Source organism: Cheilinus undulatus, linkage group 11 (genome assembly GCF_018320785.1).
Source record: "Cheilinus undulatus linkage group 11, ASM1832078v1, whole genome shotgun sequence".
In the NCBI taxonomy this organism is placed as follows: Eukaryota; Metazoa; Chordata; class Actinopteri; order Labriformes; family Labridae; genus Cheilinus; species Cheilinus undulatus.
In genome coordinates, this window is record NC_054875.1 from 21,447,998 (window position 1) to 21,470,303 (window position 22,306).

At 38.9% G+C, this 22,306-nt stretch overlaps 2 protein-coding genes across 10 annotated transcripts in view; both read right to left on the minus strand.

The window, feature by feature from the left end:
- Positions 1–4,684: 4,684 nt before the first annotated feature.
- On the minus strand, positions 4,685–10,666 carry pgd (phosphogluconate dehydrogenase). The gene is made up of 13 exons (XM_041798980.1): positions 10,578–10,666; positions 10,017–10,092; positions 9,745–9,924; positions 9,594–9,659; positions 9,386–9,504; positions 9,125–9,194; positions 8,897–9,031; positions 8,602–8,791; positions 7,268–7,398; positions 6,874–7,007; positions 6,263–6,362; positions 5,428–5,550; positions 4,685–5,033 (listed from the first exon to the last, which is right to left on the minus strand). Exons 1-13 carry the CDS (start codon positions 10,583–10,585, stop codon positions 4,914–4,916), a joined length of 1,452 nt encoding a protein of 483 aa, XP_041654914.1. The 5' UTR covers positions 10,586–10,666; the 3' UTR covers positions 4,685–4,913.
- A 2,757-nt stretch (positions 10,667–13,423) lies between these two features.
- kif1b (kinesin family member 1B) overlaps positions 13,424–22,306 on the minus strand; it is a 76,107-nt gene continuing 67,224 nt past the window's right edge. For all 9 annotated transcript variants that reach the window (XM_041798979.1, XM_041798975.1, XM_041798977.1 and 6 more), the window contains 10 exons: positions 21,577–21,691; positions 21,354–21,487; positions 21,203–21,264; positions 20,685–21,091; positions 20,488–20,559; positions 18,597–18,718; positions 17,209–17,361; positions 16,877–17,069; positions 16,524–16,642; positions 13,424–16,420 (listed from right to left, as the gene is read on the minus strand). In XM_041798979.1, coding sequence (XP_041654913.1) covers positions 16,378–16,420; positions 16,524–16,642; positions 16,877–17,069; positions 17,209–17,361; positions 18,597–18,718; positions 20,488–20,559; positions 20,685–21,091; positions 21,203–21,264; positions 21,354–21,487; positions 21,577–21,691 — 1,420 coding nt within the window. In that variant the 3' untranslated portion in view covers positions 13,424–16,377. The remainder of the gene's footprint in view (positions 16,421–16,523; positions 16,643–16,876; positions 17,070–17,208; positions 17,362–18,596; positions 18,719–20,487; positions 20,560–20,684; positions 21,092–21,202; positions 21,265–21,353; positions 21,488–21,576; positions 21,692–22,306) is intronic.

Sequence of the window (22,306 nt, forward strand, 5' to 3'; positions counted from 1 at the left end):
TGGCTGAACAGAGGATAAAAACCAGACATAAACACCAACCTGGCAATCACCAAAGCTATGAGAGCACAGGTGCTGAGATGAGGCTGTGTTTACTGTAAAACAGCAGGTGTAATAGCAGCTGTCACACATGCCCGTCAGACACTTCATCACTCTCTTTATGTGGGAGTGAAAGCAGTAGCATCATTAGCACATGTATTTCAGCAGCTCACAGTACAGCTGAAGATGTCCTATCAGGACTCTGGAGAGAAGAGCTGAGAAGTGAGCAAGGAGAGGAGTCACTTTTTGTTGTTTTGTTCTTTCTGCACCTTTATGCAATTCAATATAACCTAAACCTTAAAAGTTTCGGGGCAATTTTTTTTTTTTCAAAGGTTTATTTTTGGGCCTTTTCATGCCTTTATTTGATAGAGGAAGGACAGTGGATAGACCCGGAAACAGGCAAGAGAGTGGGGAGAGACATGCAGTAAAGGGCCACAGGCCGGCTTCAAACCCGGGCTGCCCGCGTACATGGGTAGCGCCTTAAACCACTCGACTACCTACGCTCCCAGTTTCAGGGCAAAATGTTGGGAAAGAGTCAGTCAGAAATTGGTTACTACAGTGCCAAAAAAAGTATTCACCCCCTTGGATATTTAACCTTTTAATAAGGGTTTATTAATATGCCATGGTCAATATAATTTGGCTTTTTTGACAAAACAACCCTCTTTGATGTCAAAGTGAAAACAGATTTCTACAAAGTAATGTCATTACAATAGAAAATATGTAGCGTAAAATAAGTGACTACGTAAATATTCACTCCCTTCAAGTCAGCATCTACTAGATACACCTTTCGCTCCAATCACATCACTGAGTCTGTGGGGATAGGTTTTATTCAGGCTTGCACATCTTGTCTCTAAAATGTTATCCTATTTTTCTTTGCAAAACTGCTCAAGTTCAGTCAGGTTGCATGGGGGTCAGGCATGAACAGCCCTTTACAAGTCCAGCCACAAATTCTCTATTGAACTGAGGTCTGGGCTTTGACTGGGCCACTACAGAACATTCACTTTTTCTTTAACCCTCTTCTGTGTAGCTTTCGCTGTTTGGTTCGGGTCATTGTCTTGCTTGAAAATAAATCTTCTCCCAAGCCCTAGTTCTCCTGCAGACTGAATAAGACCGTCTTCCGAGAATTTCCTGTATTTTTCCACATTAATGTTACCGTCTACCTTTACAAGTCTTCCAGAGGCAGCTGTCGAGAAGCAGCCCCACATCATGATGCTTCCTCCACTGTACTTCACAGTGGGGATGGTGTGTTTGTGGTGATGTGTAGTGTTCGGTGTCTGCCAAACATAGCGCCTTGTCTGATGAACAAAAAGTACCATTTTGATTTCATCAGACTGAAGAACTTTCTTCTACTTGACCATGGAGTCTCACGCTAGCCTTTTGGCAAACTCTTGTCCAGATTTAGTATAATTTTTCTTCAACAGTGGCTTTCTCTTTGCTACTCTCCCATTAAGTTTGACTGGTCACTGGTGAAGAACCTGGCCAACAGTTATTTTACACAGTCTCTCCCATCTCAGCTGCCGAAGCTTGTAACTCCTTCAGAGTAGTCATAGGTGTCTTGATGGCCTCTCTCACTAGTCTCAGTTTGTGAGGACCGCCTGATCTAGACAGATTTACAAATGGTGCCATATTACTATCATTTCTAGCTGATGGATTGAACTGAACTCTGGGGGATGTTCAGTGCCTTGGAAAATTTTTGTGTTTGTCCCCTGATTTAAACTTTTCAATAATCCTTTCCCTGATTTGCTTTGAGGGTTCTTTTGTCTTGATGGTGTAATAGTAGCCAAGAATACTGATTAACCAGCGACTGGACCTTCCAAACATAAGTGCTATACTAAAGTCACCTGAGACACATTCACTGCACTCGGGAGTTCCCCATTTTACTGATTGTGAGACTACTAGCACCAGTTGGCTGAACCTCTGTTGAATTAAGCCCTTCGTCACTTTAAAGGTGGTGAATATTTATGCAGGCACTTATCTTAAATTACATATTTTGTTTGGTTGACATTACTTTGCAGAAATCTGTTTTCACGTTGACATTTAATAGTTTTCAATAAAACGGTAAAACATCCTAAGGGGTGAATACTTTTTATAGGCGTGATATGCACCATGTGGTCCACTTCAACTATTTCTGTTTAAAAGAGCTGTTAAGTATTGTACAGAGGCCAGACAGGTACTTAAGATAACATGGTGCCACATTAAACTTTTAACCTGAGATTTTTGTTGCAACTGTCTATTTGTGATTCAGCTCCTGTGATAGCTATCAGGCTGTTTCTCTGCTGTGTGTTTTTTTTTTTTTTTAATCGTATAACATGATGCAATGTATAACTACAGGCCTGAAACTTACAAGAGTCAAACAGGAATACTAGTTGAACTAAATACTACCTATTGAAGTAAGTCACAGAGTAATAATTGTAGAGCTGTAGTGTTGTACTCTTCATTAATGGGCAGTTTGTCTTATAGTTATTTTCCCCACCCACATTTACCAAAACTGAAAATGAAAAAAAAAAAAAAAAAAAAAGAGCCGATATGGTTCCATTCTGCTTCTTTTGTTTACAAACATGTAAGATTCTGAGCGCCACCTTCTGGACAATGACTTAAAGGACAACACTTTAAGTGCTTAACTATTACCTTCCACTACATGGCTGATTAACTGAAACACATTATCACCAAGGACCTACAGTGCTGTAAAAAGTATTTCCCCCTTTCTGGTTTCAGTTTCTTTTCTTTTTTTTTTTTTTTGCATGTTTGTCACTTATATTTTCAGATCTTCAAAGAAATTTCAATATTAGAAAAGTCAACCCCAGGAAACAAACAATTCAGTTTTAAATGATGATTTCATTCATGAAAGGAAAAAAAGCCATCCAAACCTACTTGACCCTTTGTAATAAACTAATTGCCCCTTGAACCTAATAACTTAGGGGAACCTTAGAGGAAAAAACTTCAAGCAAGTGTTTGTGATAACTGGCAGTGAGTCTTCTCTATTGGTCCACTCTTCTTTTCAGAAACATTTTAATTCAGCCACAGTGGAGGGTTTGTGGGCATCCACTGTTGGGTTTCAGATCATTCTCCTGCTGTGTAACTCAAATGCACTTGAGCTTGAGGTCACCAACTGATGGCTGTACATTCTCCTTCAGGGATTTCTGGTAGCATGCAGAATTCATGGTTCCATCAATTGCAACAAGTCATTCAGATCCTGAAGCACCAAAGCAGCCTCAGACCATCACACTACCTCTACCATGTTTGACTGCTGGTATGATGTCCTTTCCATGAAAATCTCTGCTGCTGTATTTAGATGTAACAAACTTTTCAAAAAAAGTTTAATTTTTGTCTCGCCAGTCCACAGAATATTTTCCCCAAAGTCTTTGGGATCATCAAGATTCTTTTTTGGTCAGCAGTGCTTTAGACTTTGGAACTCTCCCACTGATGCTATTTTTGCCCAGTGTCTTTACTGTTGAATCATGAACACTGACCCTTTGCAAAGTCAGGTGAGGCATGCAGGTTTTAAGATGTTATTCTGGGTTCCTTTGTGACCTCCTGGATGAGTTGCTGATGTGCTCTTGGGGTAACTTTTGTAGGCTGACCAATCCTGAGAATGTTCACCACTGTTCCAAATTTTCTCCATTTGTGAATAATGTCTCTCACCATGGTTACCTGGAGTCTCGAAGCCCTAGAAATGACTTTTTTAACCCTTTCAGACTGATAGATGTCATGGTTTGGATGGCTTGTTTCCATTTGTAAATTAAATCATAATTCAAAAACTTTATTTTGTATTTCCTGGGGTTATCTTTGTCAAATATAAAAATTTGTTTGATAATCTCAAACATTTAAGTGTGAAAAATATGCAAAATCATAAGAAATCAGAAAGGTGGAAAATACTTTTTCACAGAACTGTATTTGGTGGTCAGATGAAACTCTCACTTTTTACCTAATGCATTAGAGATTAGTATTTTTACCTTTTCAAGCATTTGTATAATTTTCTCAGAAGCAAATGTACCTATTTGAAGGCTCAAGTATCCCATGTTTTCCTGCTACCAATTTATGGGTATAAAGTGTGCTCAGCACGTGACAAATTTCAGTATAATGTATCTCAAGAGGAGTTTTACATTTTCCAGCCCAACAAGTTCTCAGAGGACAGCTATTCTACATGACTCTAGTTCTATTCAAGGTTTCTGCATGTTGAAGGACGTTCATTATTAACCTTGCTGCTTTTAACTCTGCATACTGCCAAGTGTTTTGCTCATCGTGGAATAATGTTGGGGTTTTACAGTCTAGACCTACTATTTTGTGAAGTACCTTCACATTTATAGGAAAATGTGCTATACAGATAAAGACTGACTGATTGATTTATTGGCATGCAATAAAAAATAGTAACTCAATGGTCTGCCATCCACTAGACATGCCTTTTAAAGAAAATACCCTATTTATATGTTTATATATAAAAGCCACTTCTGTCACTTGTTGCTATAATTAGCCCTACAAACAAACAAAACTCAATCCTGTTTACAGCAGCCAAAGTAAGGACAAGCTAATTATAAAGGGATTGAAATCTTTATTTAGCCTAATACAGCACAGTGCACTGCTTCACCATAATCCAGTGTTAACACCTTGAATCCTGGGCCCGACATGACTGGTGAATTGGTAGCCAGCATAACAACAAAAGCATCCAGATGGTTTTATTAATATAAAAGTTGTTGCACCAAAACACAGCACACATAATCTATAATTCCACTTCTTGATAAATAAATCTGCAGCAACACATTTCTGAGAGGGGTAAAAAGCTGGGTTAAGGTGATTGTTGGGGTGTGTGGAATGTGTAACATGTCCTCCTCAGTCATGTTTTCCATCTTGTTTGTGTTTTGCCTGGCGTGAGACGGTCTCTAAGCATTGTAGGATGAAGAGGAGACATTTCCACCATGGCCCGTCCAGTTGGTGTGGATGAACTGACCAGGTTTTGTCAGCAGCTCATACGTGTGTGCTCCAAAGTAGTCCCTCTGAGCCTACACAAAAAAACCCAGAAACATTAACAACTTCACAAACTCACTCAGAGAAAACGGTGATTTCTTTTACTCTGTCAATCTGTACAACAAGAGTTTAAATAACCAGCAAATATTCAGTCTACACTGATACGAACCAGGCAGCAGTACATTACATCTTTGACTGATAAATGATTACATTTGTCTGGGTAAAAATTTCAATAGATTCATAAATCCAGTACAAAGACAGATAAGTACCAAGGTTACACAGACTGTTTACTTTCAGGTCTTAAAACCCTTGCATCACGACACAAACACACACACAAGACAACTACACGTGATCATTTAATCTGATACACTTCCTCACTCAGCCATATGCTCAGTGAGCACCTCTCTGTAGCTCTGACTGTTGTCTTACCTGGAGGAGGTTAGCTGGCAGCATGTCATGTCTGTAGCCATCATAGAAAGACAAAGCAGTGGTGAAACAAGGCATGGGAATGCCATGCTGGACTCCGATGCTCACTGTTCTGCGCCATGATTCCTAAACACAGAGATTATTACAGACTATTTTTCCATTCATTTTGGTAAATAAACGCTACATGCTGCCAGATATATGGTCAAAAATGAATCAGCATAGGCTGTAACAAGTGAACCTGTAAACAGTTATTTTTATGAATAAATACAAACAATGATCTGAGAGTATTTTGTAGGCTACGTGATGTTAAAAGTTATTCTGCTGTGATCACTGGAATGATATGACTAAAGGCAGGTGCTCGCTGATCGTCTCTGAATCAGTTGTTATTTTAGTACATCACAATGAGGTCAAACAATTAATAATGCTTCATTAAGCTTGTTATATTGATTTTTATGATCATTTACACCACCATGAGGGTGCAAGAAGGAACCTGTCAGATTTTGAGATAAAGTGATTTTTTTTCTCTCTCTCTTTTTTAACCCTGAATGACCAATCGATTGATTAGTGTGTGGGTGTAAGTGTAGAATGAGTTAAGTCTTGATGGGAGACTCTTGCCAAGTCTCAGAAAAATGTTTTAAAGATGTATAAACAATAAATAAATCCACTGTTCCTTCAGTTTATAAAATATGTGCCAAGCCAGCTTCTAGCAGCTGCCCATAGCATTTGTAAGTAGTACAGTGTTAATGTTTCCTTGTGAAAGAGGAAATAACTTGCTTTTTCGTCTTTGTCAATGCGGGTATTGCATGAAGTTATTTGATCACTTCCTCCTTCCTCATACCTGACAGCTCTGTACAGCATCACTGAAGAAATTGTCCAGCAGCAAATTCTGCAGCTCAGAGTCTCGGTCAAATGCCTCTTTGATTTTGCCCAGAAAGACACTGAAGTGGAGCGAAGACAGAAGTGTTACCCAACAGTGGTGAAACAAACAAGGAAAGATTGTGTTTCCTGTGAAATGCCATGATGAGTTTTCCATTCAAACATGCACTATGCTCATGTTGACTGGTTACTACACATTCCACGGTATACTGTGTTTGATTAAGGTTTGTGCAACCTCTTTGCAACATTGCACAAAGACAGCTAGTGTCACAACCATGTGTTCCTCATTCTTCTTTCAGCCTGATTTAACAGTGAAGGGTTTTATTTCATCAATCTGGATTTCCCATTCAAAAAATATAAAATAATGGACAGTCAAAAGTCCATTACTTCCTCTAAAGCATATGACTAAAATCTTTAACTTTCCACAATACCAAAAATAATAAACTATTCTTGCTTTTCACAGACTTTTGCAACCTTTTTTGTAAACCACCGATTTCCACCATCTGTGTGAAAGACGCCTGTTGACATTAAGTTGCACAAGGCAACACTGCAATACTTAAAGCTTGAAGGTACCTTCGGATGATGCAGCCACCTCTCCACATCAGAGCAATCGCACCATAGTTAAGAGTCCAGCCAAACTCTTTAGCTGCCTGCCGTAGCAGCATAAAGCCCTGCGCATAGGAAATTATCTTGGAGGCATACAGGGCCTATAGGAAGACAAAATAATTCATTTTACAATATAGTAACAAAATGAAAAAAAGATTGAAAGCTACATTTCAAATAAATGCAAGCAGAAGTAGCCAAAATTGATATTTGGCAAGGTGCTTAAAATATACCAGGTAATAATTTGAAATTGAAACCATAAGGGGCCCTAGGTGAGTTGAAGCTTACTTCATTCAAGTAATATCAGTTTTAACAAAGTGTGTCTTATAAACAGAATCAGTGCATGCATTAAGGTGTATTCTACCTTTCTGATGTCCTCTAGGAAAGCAGCCTTGTCCCCGCTGAATGTGACCCCCTGAGGCCCTGAAAGGCTGCGGCTGGCCTCCACCCTCTCATCCTTTAGAGAGGACAGGCATCTGGCAAAGACAGCCTCTCCTGAAGCATAGGGGGAGGGAAAAGAGGAAAAGAGAGGGAGAACAAGGTTAGCAAACATCAGGAAAAACACAGCTCTGCAACATAAAAAGAAGGGAATGAAACCAGTTGTTTAGATTTTTCTGTAACCTCTAAAGGGGTTGCATAAGCAGTATTAAGCTGGAGAAACACCACATTGAAAAAGACAATGACCAAGGCTCACAATGACTCAGCAGTAACAATAATACTGTTGATAAAACAGGGCTCATCACTGGTATACTTGTAGATTAGTAGAGAGCAAGGTTTAACAGTTGCAACATTAAAAATGATTCTAATTCCACTTGTCATCTAATGATACAAGGAAAAATTGATGGGTAAGCATGACTTGCTTAAAAAAAACCTCCACAGCTCATTGATGTAACCCAGAGAGAGAGACACACACGGAGGGATTGAAGGCAAAATTTATCTGTTGATTGAACCATCCTGGGGAGGAATGTGATCCCTTTTGGGAGCAGAAATCCACCCAGGAACACTGTACAGGCCTGTCAGCCTGCTCCGCACAAACTGGCTCAGCAGCTGTCACACAATGAAGCCTTTATCTCTGCCTATAACAAAAGGATCCACTGCATTGATAGGGGTTTAGCAAACACACATTTAATTTAAAAAAAAAAAAAACATTCAGTCTATAATGGTAGCAGAGGTTTGTTGAGATGCTAAAAGTATCTACAGGACTGAACTATATTTTATCATACTTCAAATATGTCTGCTACGAGGGGGGGCAACTCTGCTCAGCTGATATTACATCATATTTTGGATTATTAACCATGTGTCCTGACCCCGATGCCTTCTATTCTGTTCAGAAACAGTCTGCCATAGATCAGAGCAAAGACCAAAGCTGAGGGGGATCACAAATCCACCTTATGTCACTCAAGATGAGTAGTCCTCTAGAAAATCCTTCAATCTTCTTAGTGGCAGCAGCATATTGATCATGTTCCTTAGAAAGAGCTCCATCAGCATGCATGTGTCTCAGCTAACTGGCAATGCTAAACATTAGCCAAATACTATAATGACAAGGTCAACAGCCCTTTAATTTGTCGAGCCACGATGATGAAACACTAGCAGGTGAGATGTACCGCCTTTTGCTCTGTCATCATGACAAGCGGTTTACCGATAGCAGAGATAGAAACTGGATACTTCCTTGTCTTTAACCTTTTTTCTTTCTCTTACCTATTAGAGTGACGGGAATGCCATACTCCAGGGCTGAAATAGCTGTCCACTTTCCTGTGCCTTTCTGTCCAGCACTGTCTCGGATCTTGGGAAGGAGATGTGTACCGTCAGAGTCCCTGAATTTAAGAATATTAGCTGTGATCTCGATCAGGAAAGAGTCCAGCTCTGTCTTGTTCCAGTTGTCGAAAGCCTTAAAAAAGAAAAGGGGGGTTGACATTTAGTTCCTTAATTTTATATGCAGAATTGGAAGGACACCAAAAAACTCTGAATTGAAGGGTTTTGCGTTACAGCTCACCTGGGCCATCTCATCGTGGTCCATACCCAGGACATCTTTCATCAGGTGATAGGCCTCACAAATCAGCTGCATATCACCATACTCAATGCCATTGTGGACCATTTTTACAAAATGACCAGCACCCTCATCTCCAACCTGCAGACAGAGATTCAGAGATATTTATAGGTAATGCAACCACCCAGTGCAGAGAAAAAACAACATACACAATACAAATAAAACAGCACTCACCCAGTCACAACAGGGTTCTCCTGTTCCAACCTTAGCAGCGATGCTCTGAAAGATGTCTTTTATGTGTGGCCTTAAAAATATAAAGCATCAACAATTTTTAAGAGGATTAAAATACACTGAGATGAATGAATGCTTCATCTGAAAACAGTTTAACACATCCCACAAAATCCCAACCTTATCAACAGAAACGGTTTTGTTCCAACAAATATGAGCCTATGTTTAACATCTTACAGTTTAAGCCGTTTTGAAGTTAGAACTCACCAGGCCTCCTTGTGTCCCCCTGGCATGAGTGAGGGTCCGTAACGTGCCCCTTCCTCTCCTCCACTAACTCCACTGCCAACAAACAGCAAGCCCTTCTCTTTCAGGCTCTGACACCGCCGCTGAACAGCAGGAAATGAGAGAAAATTAGGAAGGTATCCTTGACCAGAAATAGGGATTTAATGTCAAATAGTGATGCTCTTGGACTTACTGTTGTGTCTCTGTATTCAGAGTTTCCACCATCGATGATGATATCTCCTGTTTCAAGAAGAGGAACCTGAAGAACAGCACAAAGCAAATTTATTTGATTAAAAATAACAATTTTTCCACAAAAAGTAGAGGTAATAAGCTCTAGCACAAACCAGTTTGTCAATGAAGTCATCCACAGCCTGTCCAGCCTTGACCAGCAAGATGATCCTCCTGGGCTTCTTAAGCTTGGACACCATATCCTCAAGAGACTCTGCTCCGACCACCTTGGAGCCCTTAGCCTCATTCTTCAGGAAGTCATGCACCTTAGACACAGTTCGGTTGTATGCACAAACCTGTTGGAGGAGTTTTGAAATTACGGAGTGAAATCAAATAACAAGTTTTACTAGCATGAGGACATGAATATGGGTAAGAGTGATTGTCTTACCACAAAGCCATGGTCGTTCATATTCATGATGAGGTTTTGGCCCATGACAGCCAAACCAATCAGTGCAATGTCTGCTCTGTGAGGAGAGGAATAATTATATTAACAGACTCTGATGGGCATCTGGTTACAGCATGAGCATCAACAAGGACCGAACTGTAGTTTTCCTTTAACATTTTAAAGGGTTATTGCATCTTCTTAATGTTTATCTTGAACTCTGGTGTTTCCTTTTTGACTACAAGGAAGTGTAAACAACTTTAAGTCGCACAGACATGACACCACTGGTCATTTAAAAGCGAATGCACCTCGATTCAGCAGAACAAACAAAAAAACTCTAATATCCGGTTAAATTCTGCTAAATGTCGGAATTTAAATATGCCACATGTATTTCACAAACACTGAAAGTGGTTAGCTAACAAGCTAGCATCTAAACTGATGGAGAAAAATGTCCGAAAATTTGTCAAACAACTAATTAAGTATACAATGATAAACCAATGCGCATTAGCTGCTACATTTTTTCTTTGCTGACTATCTTAATAAGTAAAAACTAACTGGAGAACTTACTCAGCCATGGTGCTCAGTCGGTCGGGTATCCGTGAAGTCACGGTGTTCAAATGACAGTCAGGCTCAGACTACAATCCACTTCACTTGGATTTCCTCCTTGCTAGTTTTTCTACTTCCTTGTTCCCTTCAATGCATTGCGTAACTCGCGTACTCCCACGTAGCTTTTCCACCAATCAGATGACGTTCTGGGAACTGAAGCGATGTTAGTCGCGGATTCTTATTAGTCCAGAACACTGAGCAGAGGTATCCGCTTTCCTATTGGATTTATTGGCCGTCAATCGTTTCGTACGCCCACATGAATGTGAATGAATGTCAACCGAAACGCCGGAATAAATTCATGAAAGAGAGTTGAAATTGTTTCATTATTTCTAGGACTGCTACTTTGCATTTACTAGAAATAAAGAAACAATGCTCTTTTTCCTACAGCATCTTTAGAATTACACTGATATTCTTAAAATTGGAAAGCATTATCTTAAAAAACAAAATTTAGTAAAAAAACGCATTTGGCGCATGTATGTAGATATATATATGAATGAATTTATTTGAATATCTATCTATCTATCTATCTATCTATCTATCTATCAAGGTTACTAAATGTCAAAGTGTGTCAAGACCATGAGGTGGGGTCCTGTGGGACTTGAAAGTTCAGTGTTGAAGACGGTCCCTGTGTGAAGATTTACCTAGAGGGTTGAATTCCTGTATACTTCAGTTCCTCAAACTTGGGGCCAATGGTGGGAAAATCAGGAGACTTAAGGTTTGCGACTCATTTTATCATGTGCAGTCACGCAGATTAATCCAACCATGGCTATTCAATATAATGTACTCTTAGAAACAAACTACTTTTGTGTTCTCATGAGTTTAGTATCATAAAATACAAGCATAGTTTCCCCAGTAATAATCTTTGTAATTTAAAATGACATTCCCTGTCTTCTTTCCATGCAGAATATGATTTCACACAGCCAATAAACCACACCTTATTAGTTTCAGTAATCAGTGGCAAATGCCAGGGAAAATTACAGGCACAAAACCAGTTAAGGAAATGTACATGGATGGTATGCAGGAAGGAAGGAGGAAGTAGTGCTAAGGTTCTAATCCAGATCCTCTCCACTGTCCTACTATGACTCACTGGTTGCACAATGTGATCAAAGTAGATGAAAAAAGTCAGACAATTTTGGGTGCTCTTGGAAGGCAGGGGGGGGACATACACTGCACACTAAGAGGAAGGAAGAAACCAGGCACCCACAAGTGTTAGAAACTCAAAAAATGAGGGGAAATACTAAAAGGCCTTTATTACAGTGACTAACATGACAAAATTCTTGATCTAGGATTTACAGTAGATAAAGTCTCACATTTTAATGAAGATATCAATTCATATAATCCAGAGATCAGTCCTTTAATAAATGCCTTCTCCTTCTCCCGGCAGCTCCTCACATGAACAGTCTTGAAATGAAGTTGCTTCATCTGCACCTCTAAAAGCCTCGAGACTCTGATAAAAGATTTGAAACTTAAACCCAATCACTTTAATTTGGATATCTAGGTGCATTATCAATATGAGCTGAATATCTTCCTCACACTGTGCATAAGCTCCCACCTCTGTGGAACAAGCAGCCAAACTCTACAGGTGACTCGCTGGGGAGCACTTCAGCTGCTGCTGCTGCTAGAACCTGGACTGAGGCCATACACAAGGTGTGCTCCATGAAAGTCAAATATTACAATATGATAAAATACTCTTAATTGTACCCTCGGGGAAGTTTGTCTTAGACTCATCACAGTAATAATATTATACATATACTACTAGTTTGGGATCAAATTTTAAACCTTAATATTTCTGATAATGTGCTTGTTGCAAGGTACCTTGTACTACCTCCAATTTTAGTCCTCTGAGATCTCTTTATCATTGAAGCAATTTTTTTAACCTACAATATACCTACATTAAACAATATTGGAATGGAATCAAACTGGGATCCTTTTGAACTGAATCAGGCAATCAGTGGTGATACCCAGCCCCAGTGACTACTCATTTAAAAAGCCAGCTAGTTCAAACAACCATTTTTGGTGTGGCCACATCTTATCTATCAACTACAGCCTATGGAAGGCTGTATCATGAATCAGAGAAACAGAAACTGGTATTAAAATCTCTGAAAAAGGCTTTCAAATCAATTAACATGTGGCCTCACCTGTGAATACACTACAGCCAATGAGATGCTGTCAAATGAATAACAGGAGAATCAGGGTTGGAATAAACAAATGAACAAAAAACAAAAGGAGAGAGAAATACATACATGTAAAAATTAACAGAACAAAAATACATTGTCCTTGTATATGTCTGTGAGAAAACTTTAAATAATTTAGTCATTATAATAAATGTATTTTAAAGTATTTCCTTTTCTCATTTTTACATGTTTAAGCATGGAGTGCCTGGGTTCTCTCTTTTTTAAAAAATGATTTATCATTTAGAAAAAAAGATGAAATTAGGGTTGACCCACGATAAGAAAATGACAATTTCTGAGTGCTTCATTTCTCATCCTTCCTGGCAGACATCAGAAATGTCGATGTAAAAACCCACTAAGACTGGAGTCAAACTGTGCTCAAAGGAGTAGACAAACAAGCGTCACTTGTTCTGCTAATGCACAGTTTGCACTTTTATTGTTGCCTCATTCACTAAACAGTTCAATGGTGCAAGATTACCATACACAGAATTAGGATATCTGCATGACACATCTATGCTATACAGCGAATGGATTATAATTATTACAAATACAGTAAACATATTTACAGTTTAATTCAAGCTCCATACAACACAGATATTTACAAAAGAAGTATGAAAATGAAACCAGTCTGACACATAATGTACAGTGTTTAATGTCATGGTCTGTTTTTTTCTGTGGGGGAACAAATCCAAATGGAGCATACTTAACTGATATCAATGATCAGAAGGTATGATGGGAAATATCCTGGCTAGTTTTCTTAGAAAGGCATCAACGGAAAAAAAAAGTGTTGAGGTGAAGAAAGACACCAGTACAACAACAGTATACTGTCATTTGAAATGTAACTAGCTACTTTGTATTCTATTCCCTGATTTTAGAAAAAATAGACAAACCACCTTTATTTAGTTGGAATGAAGTGAGCATGAGAAGTGAGTATTCAAATCAAAACCAGACTTTCACTCGAACACCTTTCTAATAAAGAAAATGTGTGTAATTTAGCTGCTCAGAAAAGATGCAGCAAGTTACATTTAATTCTCTTCTTTAGCCTTTTTTAATGATGGAGAAACACACATCTTCATATTACATTACACACTCTTCCAGTCGAGAGCGGCAGATGCTGCCACACGATCATTTGGTTCATTCTGAGTAGAACAACTAAACCGCACAGACTTTATTTGATCAGTTAGTTGAACCTTTTATTGATATGTGCAAAGAGCTGCAAACTAATATATACATTGCAAACAATAAATACACACAATCCAAAATAATAGACCTCTGCAAAGTTAGTCACTGAAGTGAAAACATTTGCTCTGACAGGCATCGTAACATTAATATGCATCGCTTACGTGGAGCATCCACATGAGGTACACTGCACTTTACGACTCAATCAGTGCATAGATACAATATTTTAATCTAGATTTTTCACATCTTATTACTTTTACAGTCAAAATCATTTTATCACAAATAGTTTACCAAGTTTTTTTCTTTCTTTGACCAACAGGTTGGCAGACCTGAGGCTACAAACTCAAACAAACTGCAATTTCATTCTGACCACTAAGACAAATACTTTCTGCACATATGTCAACAATAACTCCACTTTTTCTTGTTATAGATATGGCTACCTCTGTTGCCCCTTTAATACAATACAGCTGGCATACTACTGGTTGGTTGGCCAGAGTTTTACTCGCCTGTCTGCACTCATCATACCAGAAACAGAGGCACCAAATGTTCAGTTTTATCAGGAGCCAAATGTAACAGCTTTAGTACGATGTACAGAGCAAATATTTTCATAAACAATACCAGAAATAAAACCTTTGAGTATATGTCCTCCCTTTAAAAATCTCTTCTTTCTTTTCTTTCTTTATTCCTAAACCTTTTACAGCTATCCAGTGTAGCCCTGATATGTGCTCTTACCAGTGATCCTGATACTCAAAAATAATCCTGTGATGATCTGCCCTTGTCTTGCTATAGATATGTGTTAATGTGCAAAATAAGGTTGAACACCAATAAAGTTGGTTACAAATTAAGTAATAATAAATGCCCTCTTTTGCATTTCATAAAAAACTTCACTATGGAATGGTTAAAAGCATAATAATAAAAAAATCAAATGTGTTAATAATAATACAAAAAAAATAATTCAATGAGAGTTAAATGAGAAAACAAATGGTAACCTGCAATAAGTTCTTCACTGAGTGAGTCATGGGTTAGACTGTCGTCATCGTCCTGCAGGCTACATACTAGCAGCTTCATCAGTAAACTACTGGCATCAATGCTAACACTTCTAGAGCCACTTCATTCTCAGTCAGACTTCATCCTCCTGTGTCCACAGGTTCTGTTTTTAAGCTAACTTGAAGCAAATGTTGAGACATTTTTAAGTTCCAAGACTAAACATGAGAGTGGAAGAAAGGACTGCAAAGAGCAAGAGGAGCTGAGAGGAATGTTTTCAATGAGAGATAACTACCACACTAAATCCCAGAACAGACTGTATGTACAAATGGTGCCCCTCTCCCTCCTCTTTCTCTCCTTGAAACCCTGCTTTTCTTTCCTTTGAAAACCAAAAGGAAAGGGACGAATATCTACTCCTGCAGGAACAATCTGTCGTCATGTTTTCTGAGTTATGAAATCATCTTTGTAAGTTTGTTCAGTAAGCATATATGTTTTGTTGTATCACTCACTGACTGACGGGACTATCAGGGGTGGGAGCTGGTGTATTTACATGGACTGAGGAGTGGGATCTCTATATCACATAGATGAAAGTGAAGTATCCAGTGCTGCCCTCATGTTTGGCTTATTTTGACCATTTTCTCGGTCTAATTTCTTTCTAAAGGATATCTTGGAGGCGGTTAAGGGGAGCTATAGGCAGTCGCCTAATGCAAATCTAGGGATGTTACGCCTATAAATTCATTAGCAGCACTAGATCTTTACATAGCCTCGCTAGTAGAATGTAAACAGATATGTCAATTGGAGATATTTGTTCATTTTCCCTTCATGATTTCACTAATTTTTTACGTTTATTTTTTGAGTAAGAAACCTGGTCTACTCCTGAGGACTGCTGCAGTTAACATGCGGGCATAAAATAAAAAAATAAGAAAAGAAAATAGTAAAATAAAATCTTCTCTTGACACAAAGAACACTGATAGAGACATTTTTTTTTACAGATGATTGGCAAACTGAAATCTGTGGCCTGAAAGAACGGTTTCTGAAGAATCGTGCACACACAAGTAGACTATTACAACATGCTACTAGTCAGGGGAGTCAGGGAATGACAACGAAGCGTACCAAAATTAGACCCAAACATTGTCATAGAAACAAAAATACTAAAAGCTGAAGAGGAGGAGAGAGAGGCAGGAGACAGGGAAGAGAAAGAGGAGGAAAGCTAAGCTGTCAGAGGGTTGTGGGAGGGAGAAGGCGGGGAGGCAAATTCCTCTGGAACTGAAACTTTTAGTCGCATGAAAGGAGACTTAAGCCACAAGTCTACTTACAAGAGAAAACCGTCAAGAATCACAATGATTAATAAGTGTTAACACTTGGTATGTTCAAAGCTTTCCAGGAACAACGGAAGCTGTGTTTTTTTCTTCTGTTGAGCGTCTCACTCAGTTCTTCAACAGGCCACTGCGCCGCCTTGCCAGTTTGGATCTGTGAGGATAGGATTTCATGATGTGAGGATGTAAAATGGCTAATTCTGCCAAATAGAAGAACTTTGTATGAAGTGTAACGTTAAATAAATCAAAGCGTGTACCTTATCGTTCCTGCTAGAAGCGGGTTGAAGGCATACAGCCAGTCGTTCATGTCTTTCTCATTGTTGGCCTGCAGGAGGATTCCTCTGTGTTTTGTGCACACAGCAAACGTGTTCGGAGTCTAACAAAAACAGACATTATTGTCATACTGCAGATCTTTGGAGATGTTTTTGCTTTTTACTCTGATATATCAAGGCATGCATGCACAAACCGTGTAGTACTCAAGGCAGGTTTGAAAATTGTTAATCATAATGTTTTTCCACCCAAAAAACATCAAATCCTCAACTCACTCTAGTGGATTAACCCTCTTATCATGAGTACTTTAAAGTTCACATTCACTTTAAAAACACTCTACCTTGAGCATAGCCTGCTGGTCTTCACTGTATTCCACCTGTGCTGTGGAAAGGTTGAGGACGCCCCGCTCAACTGGGTCCTTGTCACTGTTATAGATGAAAACATAGGGCCGGCGAACAACCACAAAGTGCTTCACCCATGAGTTAGAGCGCGGCTCCATGAAGCTCAGGAAACCTTTCTTAGAGACAACAGATCTGCAGAGAATCCAAAAACAATCAAGTCTATGTTTGTCTGTCAAAGCTGTGAAATGCTGCTCATACTGACTTAAGTTCTTATAACATGGATGCACATAAAAAAGTTCGTCAAAAGAGCAAATATGTCAGCAACACTCACCCTGGCCTCATTTCTTCAATATCAGGCACCAAGTTGAGGAACTCATTTTTTCCAGCTCGTGCCAAGTAGGAGGTCTCCACAGTGGGAACCATGGGGAAGTTTTCATAGTCTGAGCAGGAAGGACTGGAGGCACGGGAGCTGTTCTCTGGAGTCCTTGGGAAAGAAGTACACCTAGTTAGCATCAGGATGATCATCTGCTGCTAACATAAATCTAAGAAATGGTGCCTTGTTAAGATTTGTAAATGTGATCACTTGTGTTGCATATGCATGTGTGTTTTTCAGTGTTTCATCTGATTTCTTCTTGCTTTAGGGGGGTTTCATTGCTATATGGTGTTTATGATTTCTGATAGGTGCATGCTTTATTGATTTCATTTCTATTCATCTAATTCATGACTATTAAAGTGATTCTTAATTCTTGTTTTTCTGTTTTTACCACTACACTGAGCTTAGCCAAAAGAAACTGCACTATAATTATGATATTGCTATTTCTTTGAAAAATGTATTAGAAATGGAACAAGTCTTGTTTTGTCCTTTACTGCAAAGGAAAGACTTTCTGTTACCACTCTGGTCTCTTTATATCATTTTAGAAATCAATCAAAAGTGTTGGAGGATGATGCATAAGGTAGATGTTTCGACTGATGACTCATTGCTCTGTGACATGGATTTGTCTGATCTGTGTCTGTAATAGGTCTTACATTCTACGTCTGTAACTCTGTGAATGAGCTGCTGCCTGTCTTGGCAACGACACTCTTGTAAATGAGATTCTTGATCTCAGTGAGGTTCTCCTGGTTAAATAAATTTAAATAAAATAAATAAGTAGATATATACAGTGCTTAACAAATTTATTAGACTACCCTAACCCTAACCAAAGCAAGGTTTATGCCACAGCTGCCCTAAATTAACAGCATTGGTAATTACCAAAATCATTTTTTATGTTTCTGTAATGGTTAATACAGCAATATGTAGAAGCTCTTTAACCCAAATGATATTTTTCATACTAAAATATAATTATTATTGTTCTCCATGAATTTTCAAATTTAATAATTTACCCAGAAAAAAATAGTACATCACATTATTATTTCTTGATTAATATGTCAAATTATAGTTATTTACTTGCATTCCTGAACAGAAAAATGAGTTTTAGTGGTTGAATGTTATGCTTAATTCATTTCTGACTTCTCAGAGAAGCCCAGTGAGCCGGCTCAAATTTGGGTGAATTCAGATTGAAATCCCTCATTCCTGTTCAAAATGGTAAAACGTGGAGAGCTCACTGAAAATGAAAGAGTCCGCATTAAAGCACTTCATGATGCTGGATGATCTTTGAGACAAATATGACAGGTGGTCTAATAAATTTTTTAAGCACTGTATATTAAAAAAAATCAACTTACTTCTGGTCCAGGGATCCACAGCGAGAATCAGCCAGAGATGGGCAGGTGGAAGAGGGGGTGAGGGTGGCGCTACTGAAGCTGGTCACTGATGGGTCACGCCCCATTGGTGAGATGTCTGACAGCTGTGAGAAAAAAAATAAAAAAATAGTTTCACTCACTGATTTTGTTTCAAAGGTAACATTACAAGTAAAAAATATTTCTAATTATAGTCTGGAGAGAGTACAGCTTGATCAAGTTATATTAAGGGACAAATAGTATGGTTTCTCCAAATGCTACTTCAAGCCCAATCTAGCTTTATTTATAGAGCACATTTTAGAAGACAGCAGTACTTTACTGAAATGCTTTACAGTACACAAAATACAGTTTTCCTCAATAAAAACAAAATAAAAAAGTTGAAAAAAGTAGGGATGAATAACGGAATCTAGTTCTGGCAAGAAAAACGTAATGGTATTTGTGTGACCTATGTGTTAACTCTTAAGTTACATCGGTTTCCTTTTCTTACCCTTATATATGACTGGCATCTTACAGAGACATTTCAGTAAATTATTCAAGATACCCAGAGAGCTTTTGATTTTCAGCTGACTTTAAACACACTTTTTCACAATCAAAATAATTGATTAAGGCACCATATAAAAAGTATCAATTTAGTATCAGAAAAATCCAACCCTAGATAAAAGAAAAAACATAATATAATGAAAAAAACATAATATGTGATATTAATATATTAATTATTTATAATAATAATTATCATTATTATCATTATTAAGAATTATTATTATAATTATATTAATATATGACATAATATATGATAAAAACATAAAAAGAAGATGGAGCAGTTAAGGCACAAGGACCAGGACCACAGCAATCTCAGAGTTGAAGGTATAAATATGAGTTTTATGTTGTAATTAAAAAGGGGGCTGTTAATTTTATATGGCAAGCTCATTCCACACTTTAAGAGCCATAGCTGAAAAAGCCCTGTCTCCTCCAGTCTTCAGTCTTGTCTTTGAAACAACTGAAAACAACTGGTCAGCAACAGCTATGACCTGAAAGGCACATAGGGACGCAAAAGGTCTGAAATGTACAGTGGTGCTAATATATTTAATGATTAAAAATCAACAATATAATTGTAAAATTAAGCTTAGAACTAACAGGAAACCAGAGAAGGGAGGCCAGGATGGGGGAGATGTTTGTTTTAAGTGTAAGTGAACCCCCAGCTCAGAGCTGACTCCGCCCACTTCAAGATTTCAAAAAACGCACAGATAGTGAGATCAGAGTGATCTTTTGAGGTGGAGGATTTTTCCCCTCCAGAGTCCCCTGAAGCAGGCTTTGGAGTGGTGATGGACCATGGTGGTCCTGAGTGCTACCTGTTTTGGTGGTTTGTTCCAGCACCAGTGTTACTAGAGCAGGAGCTCTTGGAGCCAAAGCAGTGCAGGTGCAGGCAGGAGAGGATAGGAGTGGTCTCTGAATGGGAAAGTCAGTTAAAGGCGGTAACATTCTACCTTTTATATAGAGTAGAGCAACGCCTTCTCAGAAAAGATTTTTCAAAGTAGATGTCCATTTGAGCTAATTAAAAGATGTAAAATGCAGATTTTTATCAGTTTGGTGCAAATGTCAGAAATAACACCAGCACTGATGTTTTATCTTAATTCAGTCAGATACCTCAGTGTTCTGCTGAAATAATGTTAAAGTGATCACTACTTCTTTAAAGATAAGCAGCTGTGTTCTGGACCAATTACAAATAAGAACGTTATGCTTGACTGATGCCAACATAAAGAGCAGTATAGACAAGAAGCACAGAAATGCCAGAAGAGCAGACACTCATAAGAACTAACAAAATTACCAAAGACGTCTCCAAAGTGAAACCTGAGTTACAGTGAGAGTCATGACTCACCTTGCAGTCACTGATACTGTTGACCATCTGGTTGTATTCACTGTTGAAGGTGTGTGTCAGGAGGCGCAGGCACTGCCAGAGAAAGATGAGTCTGTTATGTTCACTGAGGAGCAGAAGCAGCTGTTGCCAGGCAATAAAAATGTAACATGGAGTAAACAATCTCTGTGAAAATCCAACAGTGCTAAACGTACTCTTACCTTAGTAGCCAGCTCCTTCTCACGATCCACCAGGCTCTCAATGTCGGCAGAGTCGTAGCCACTGCTCTCGCTGGGGGTGATGGCACTTTCAAAGGTGGTGCTGGAGATCTGTGAGGAAATGGAGGTGGAGGTGGACAGGCTGCCTGAGCTCATGCTGGGGGACAACAACTCACTCAGGGATTTGGTGGTGGGAGCTGTTCCCACAGGAGCTGATTCGCCCAGCTTCTCCCTCAGCAGGAGCAGATGACGGGTCTTCTCCACCTCATGCAGCTGCTCCATTTTCTCAAGCTCCCATTGGTGCTCCAAGATGAGACTGTCTCCTCTGGGCCTCCAGCCAGCAAGGTTCTCCTCTCCACGCACATAAGCCACTGATGTGTCCAAGATCTTCCTCCGTCTTCTCTGCATCCCTGCTCAGGACAAAAACACTCATCAGGAGCAAGTACTGTGTGGAAACATGAAAAACAGGCTGCTTGGTTTTTAAAAACATCTCTGGATGTTGCAAATTTAAGTCTGCTCACCTGGACTTCCAGAGTCAGACATCTTGCACAAGCTCAGCTCATATATACCAGTGACTCGATTGCTGTCATGGAACAATCACATTTTTTGTAAGTAAATGCATAAGAAGAACAATCAGAATTTCTTTAAGCAGAGTGACAAAAATGGTCTTACCAGTCAGGCGTTTTAGAGTATCCACTCCCAAATAAGTTCCTGAGGGAACGAGGAGGAGAGATCTTTGCATCTCTTGAGTAGAACACCATGCAGATGTCTTTGGTAATAATAGCAGGCTGGATACAGTGGTCCAGCTGTGAAGAGGAGATAGAGATAGCATGTGAGCTTTGTTTGCATCCAAAGGGTAAAGAACAGAGCTTCATGCAGTGGAGCAATAACTGACCTCAAGATACGCAGATAGGGTCATGTAGATCTTCTCTCCATATGGAGTGACTCTGTTCAGCAGAAGGGAGTTGTGCAGTGAGCTGTCCCACACTGCCTCAAAGCGGTAGAAAGTCCTGCAAGGAAAAGACAAAAAAACTTTAATAACCTACATGAATGACAATAATCTTTTATGATTTCATCAATTTTAGGCAGTGAACGCTGTGCAGGGACTTAGGTGGCCATCACATTTTTACTTAGTCGTCATAAGAGTGAGGAAATACACCGAGGTGAAAGCAGACTTATTGTGATTAGGAGTCGCAGAAGTTAGCAGGAGTGCTGAGTGCACGTGGCTGTGTATTTTTTTGTGAGTTACAGCCATTACAGACCCCAATGACCGCAGGCAGAATACACATTATACAGTATTTTTGGTCATTTCAGCTAAGGTACGAATAAAAGACCCAATAGCATCTATAGCAGGGTTCAAAGACACTTTGAAAATTCAAATTTAAGACTTTTAAGACATTTTTCAGACCTGAATTGAGAAAAAAAAGCCACTTTTTGTAGAAAAAGGTCAAAAATGAAAGGCATGAAAAAATTTGGTACACCAGTGCACAATTTGTCCCCAGATTTTAAAGGTAAAAAATGGCTAATTCGATGATTTGTGGCACATTTAATGCTTCTATTTAATCAATTTGCTGTATAGTGCTATTTATCATGCAATTTTGCCGGTTTGCTAAGCAGATTCTAGA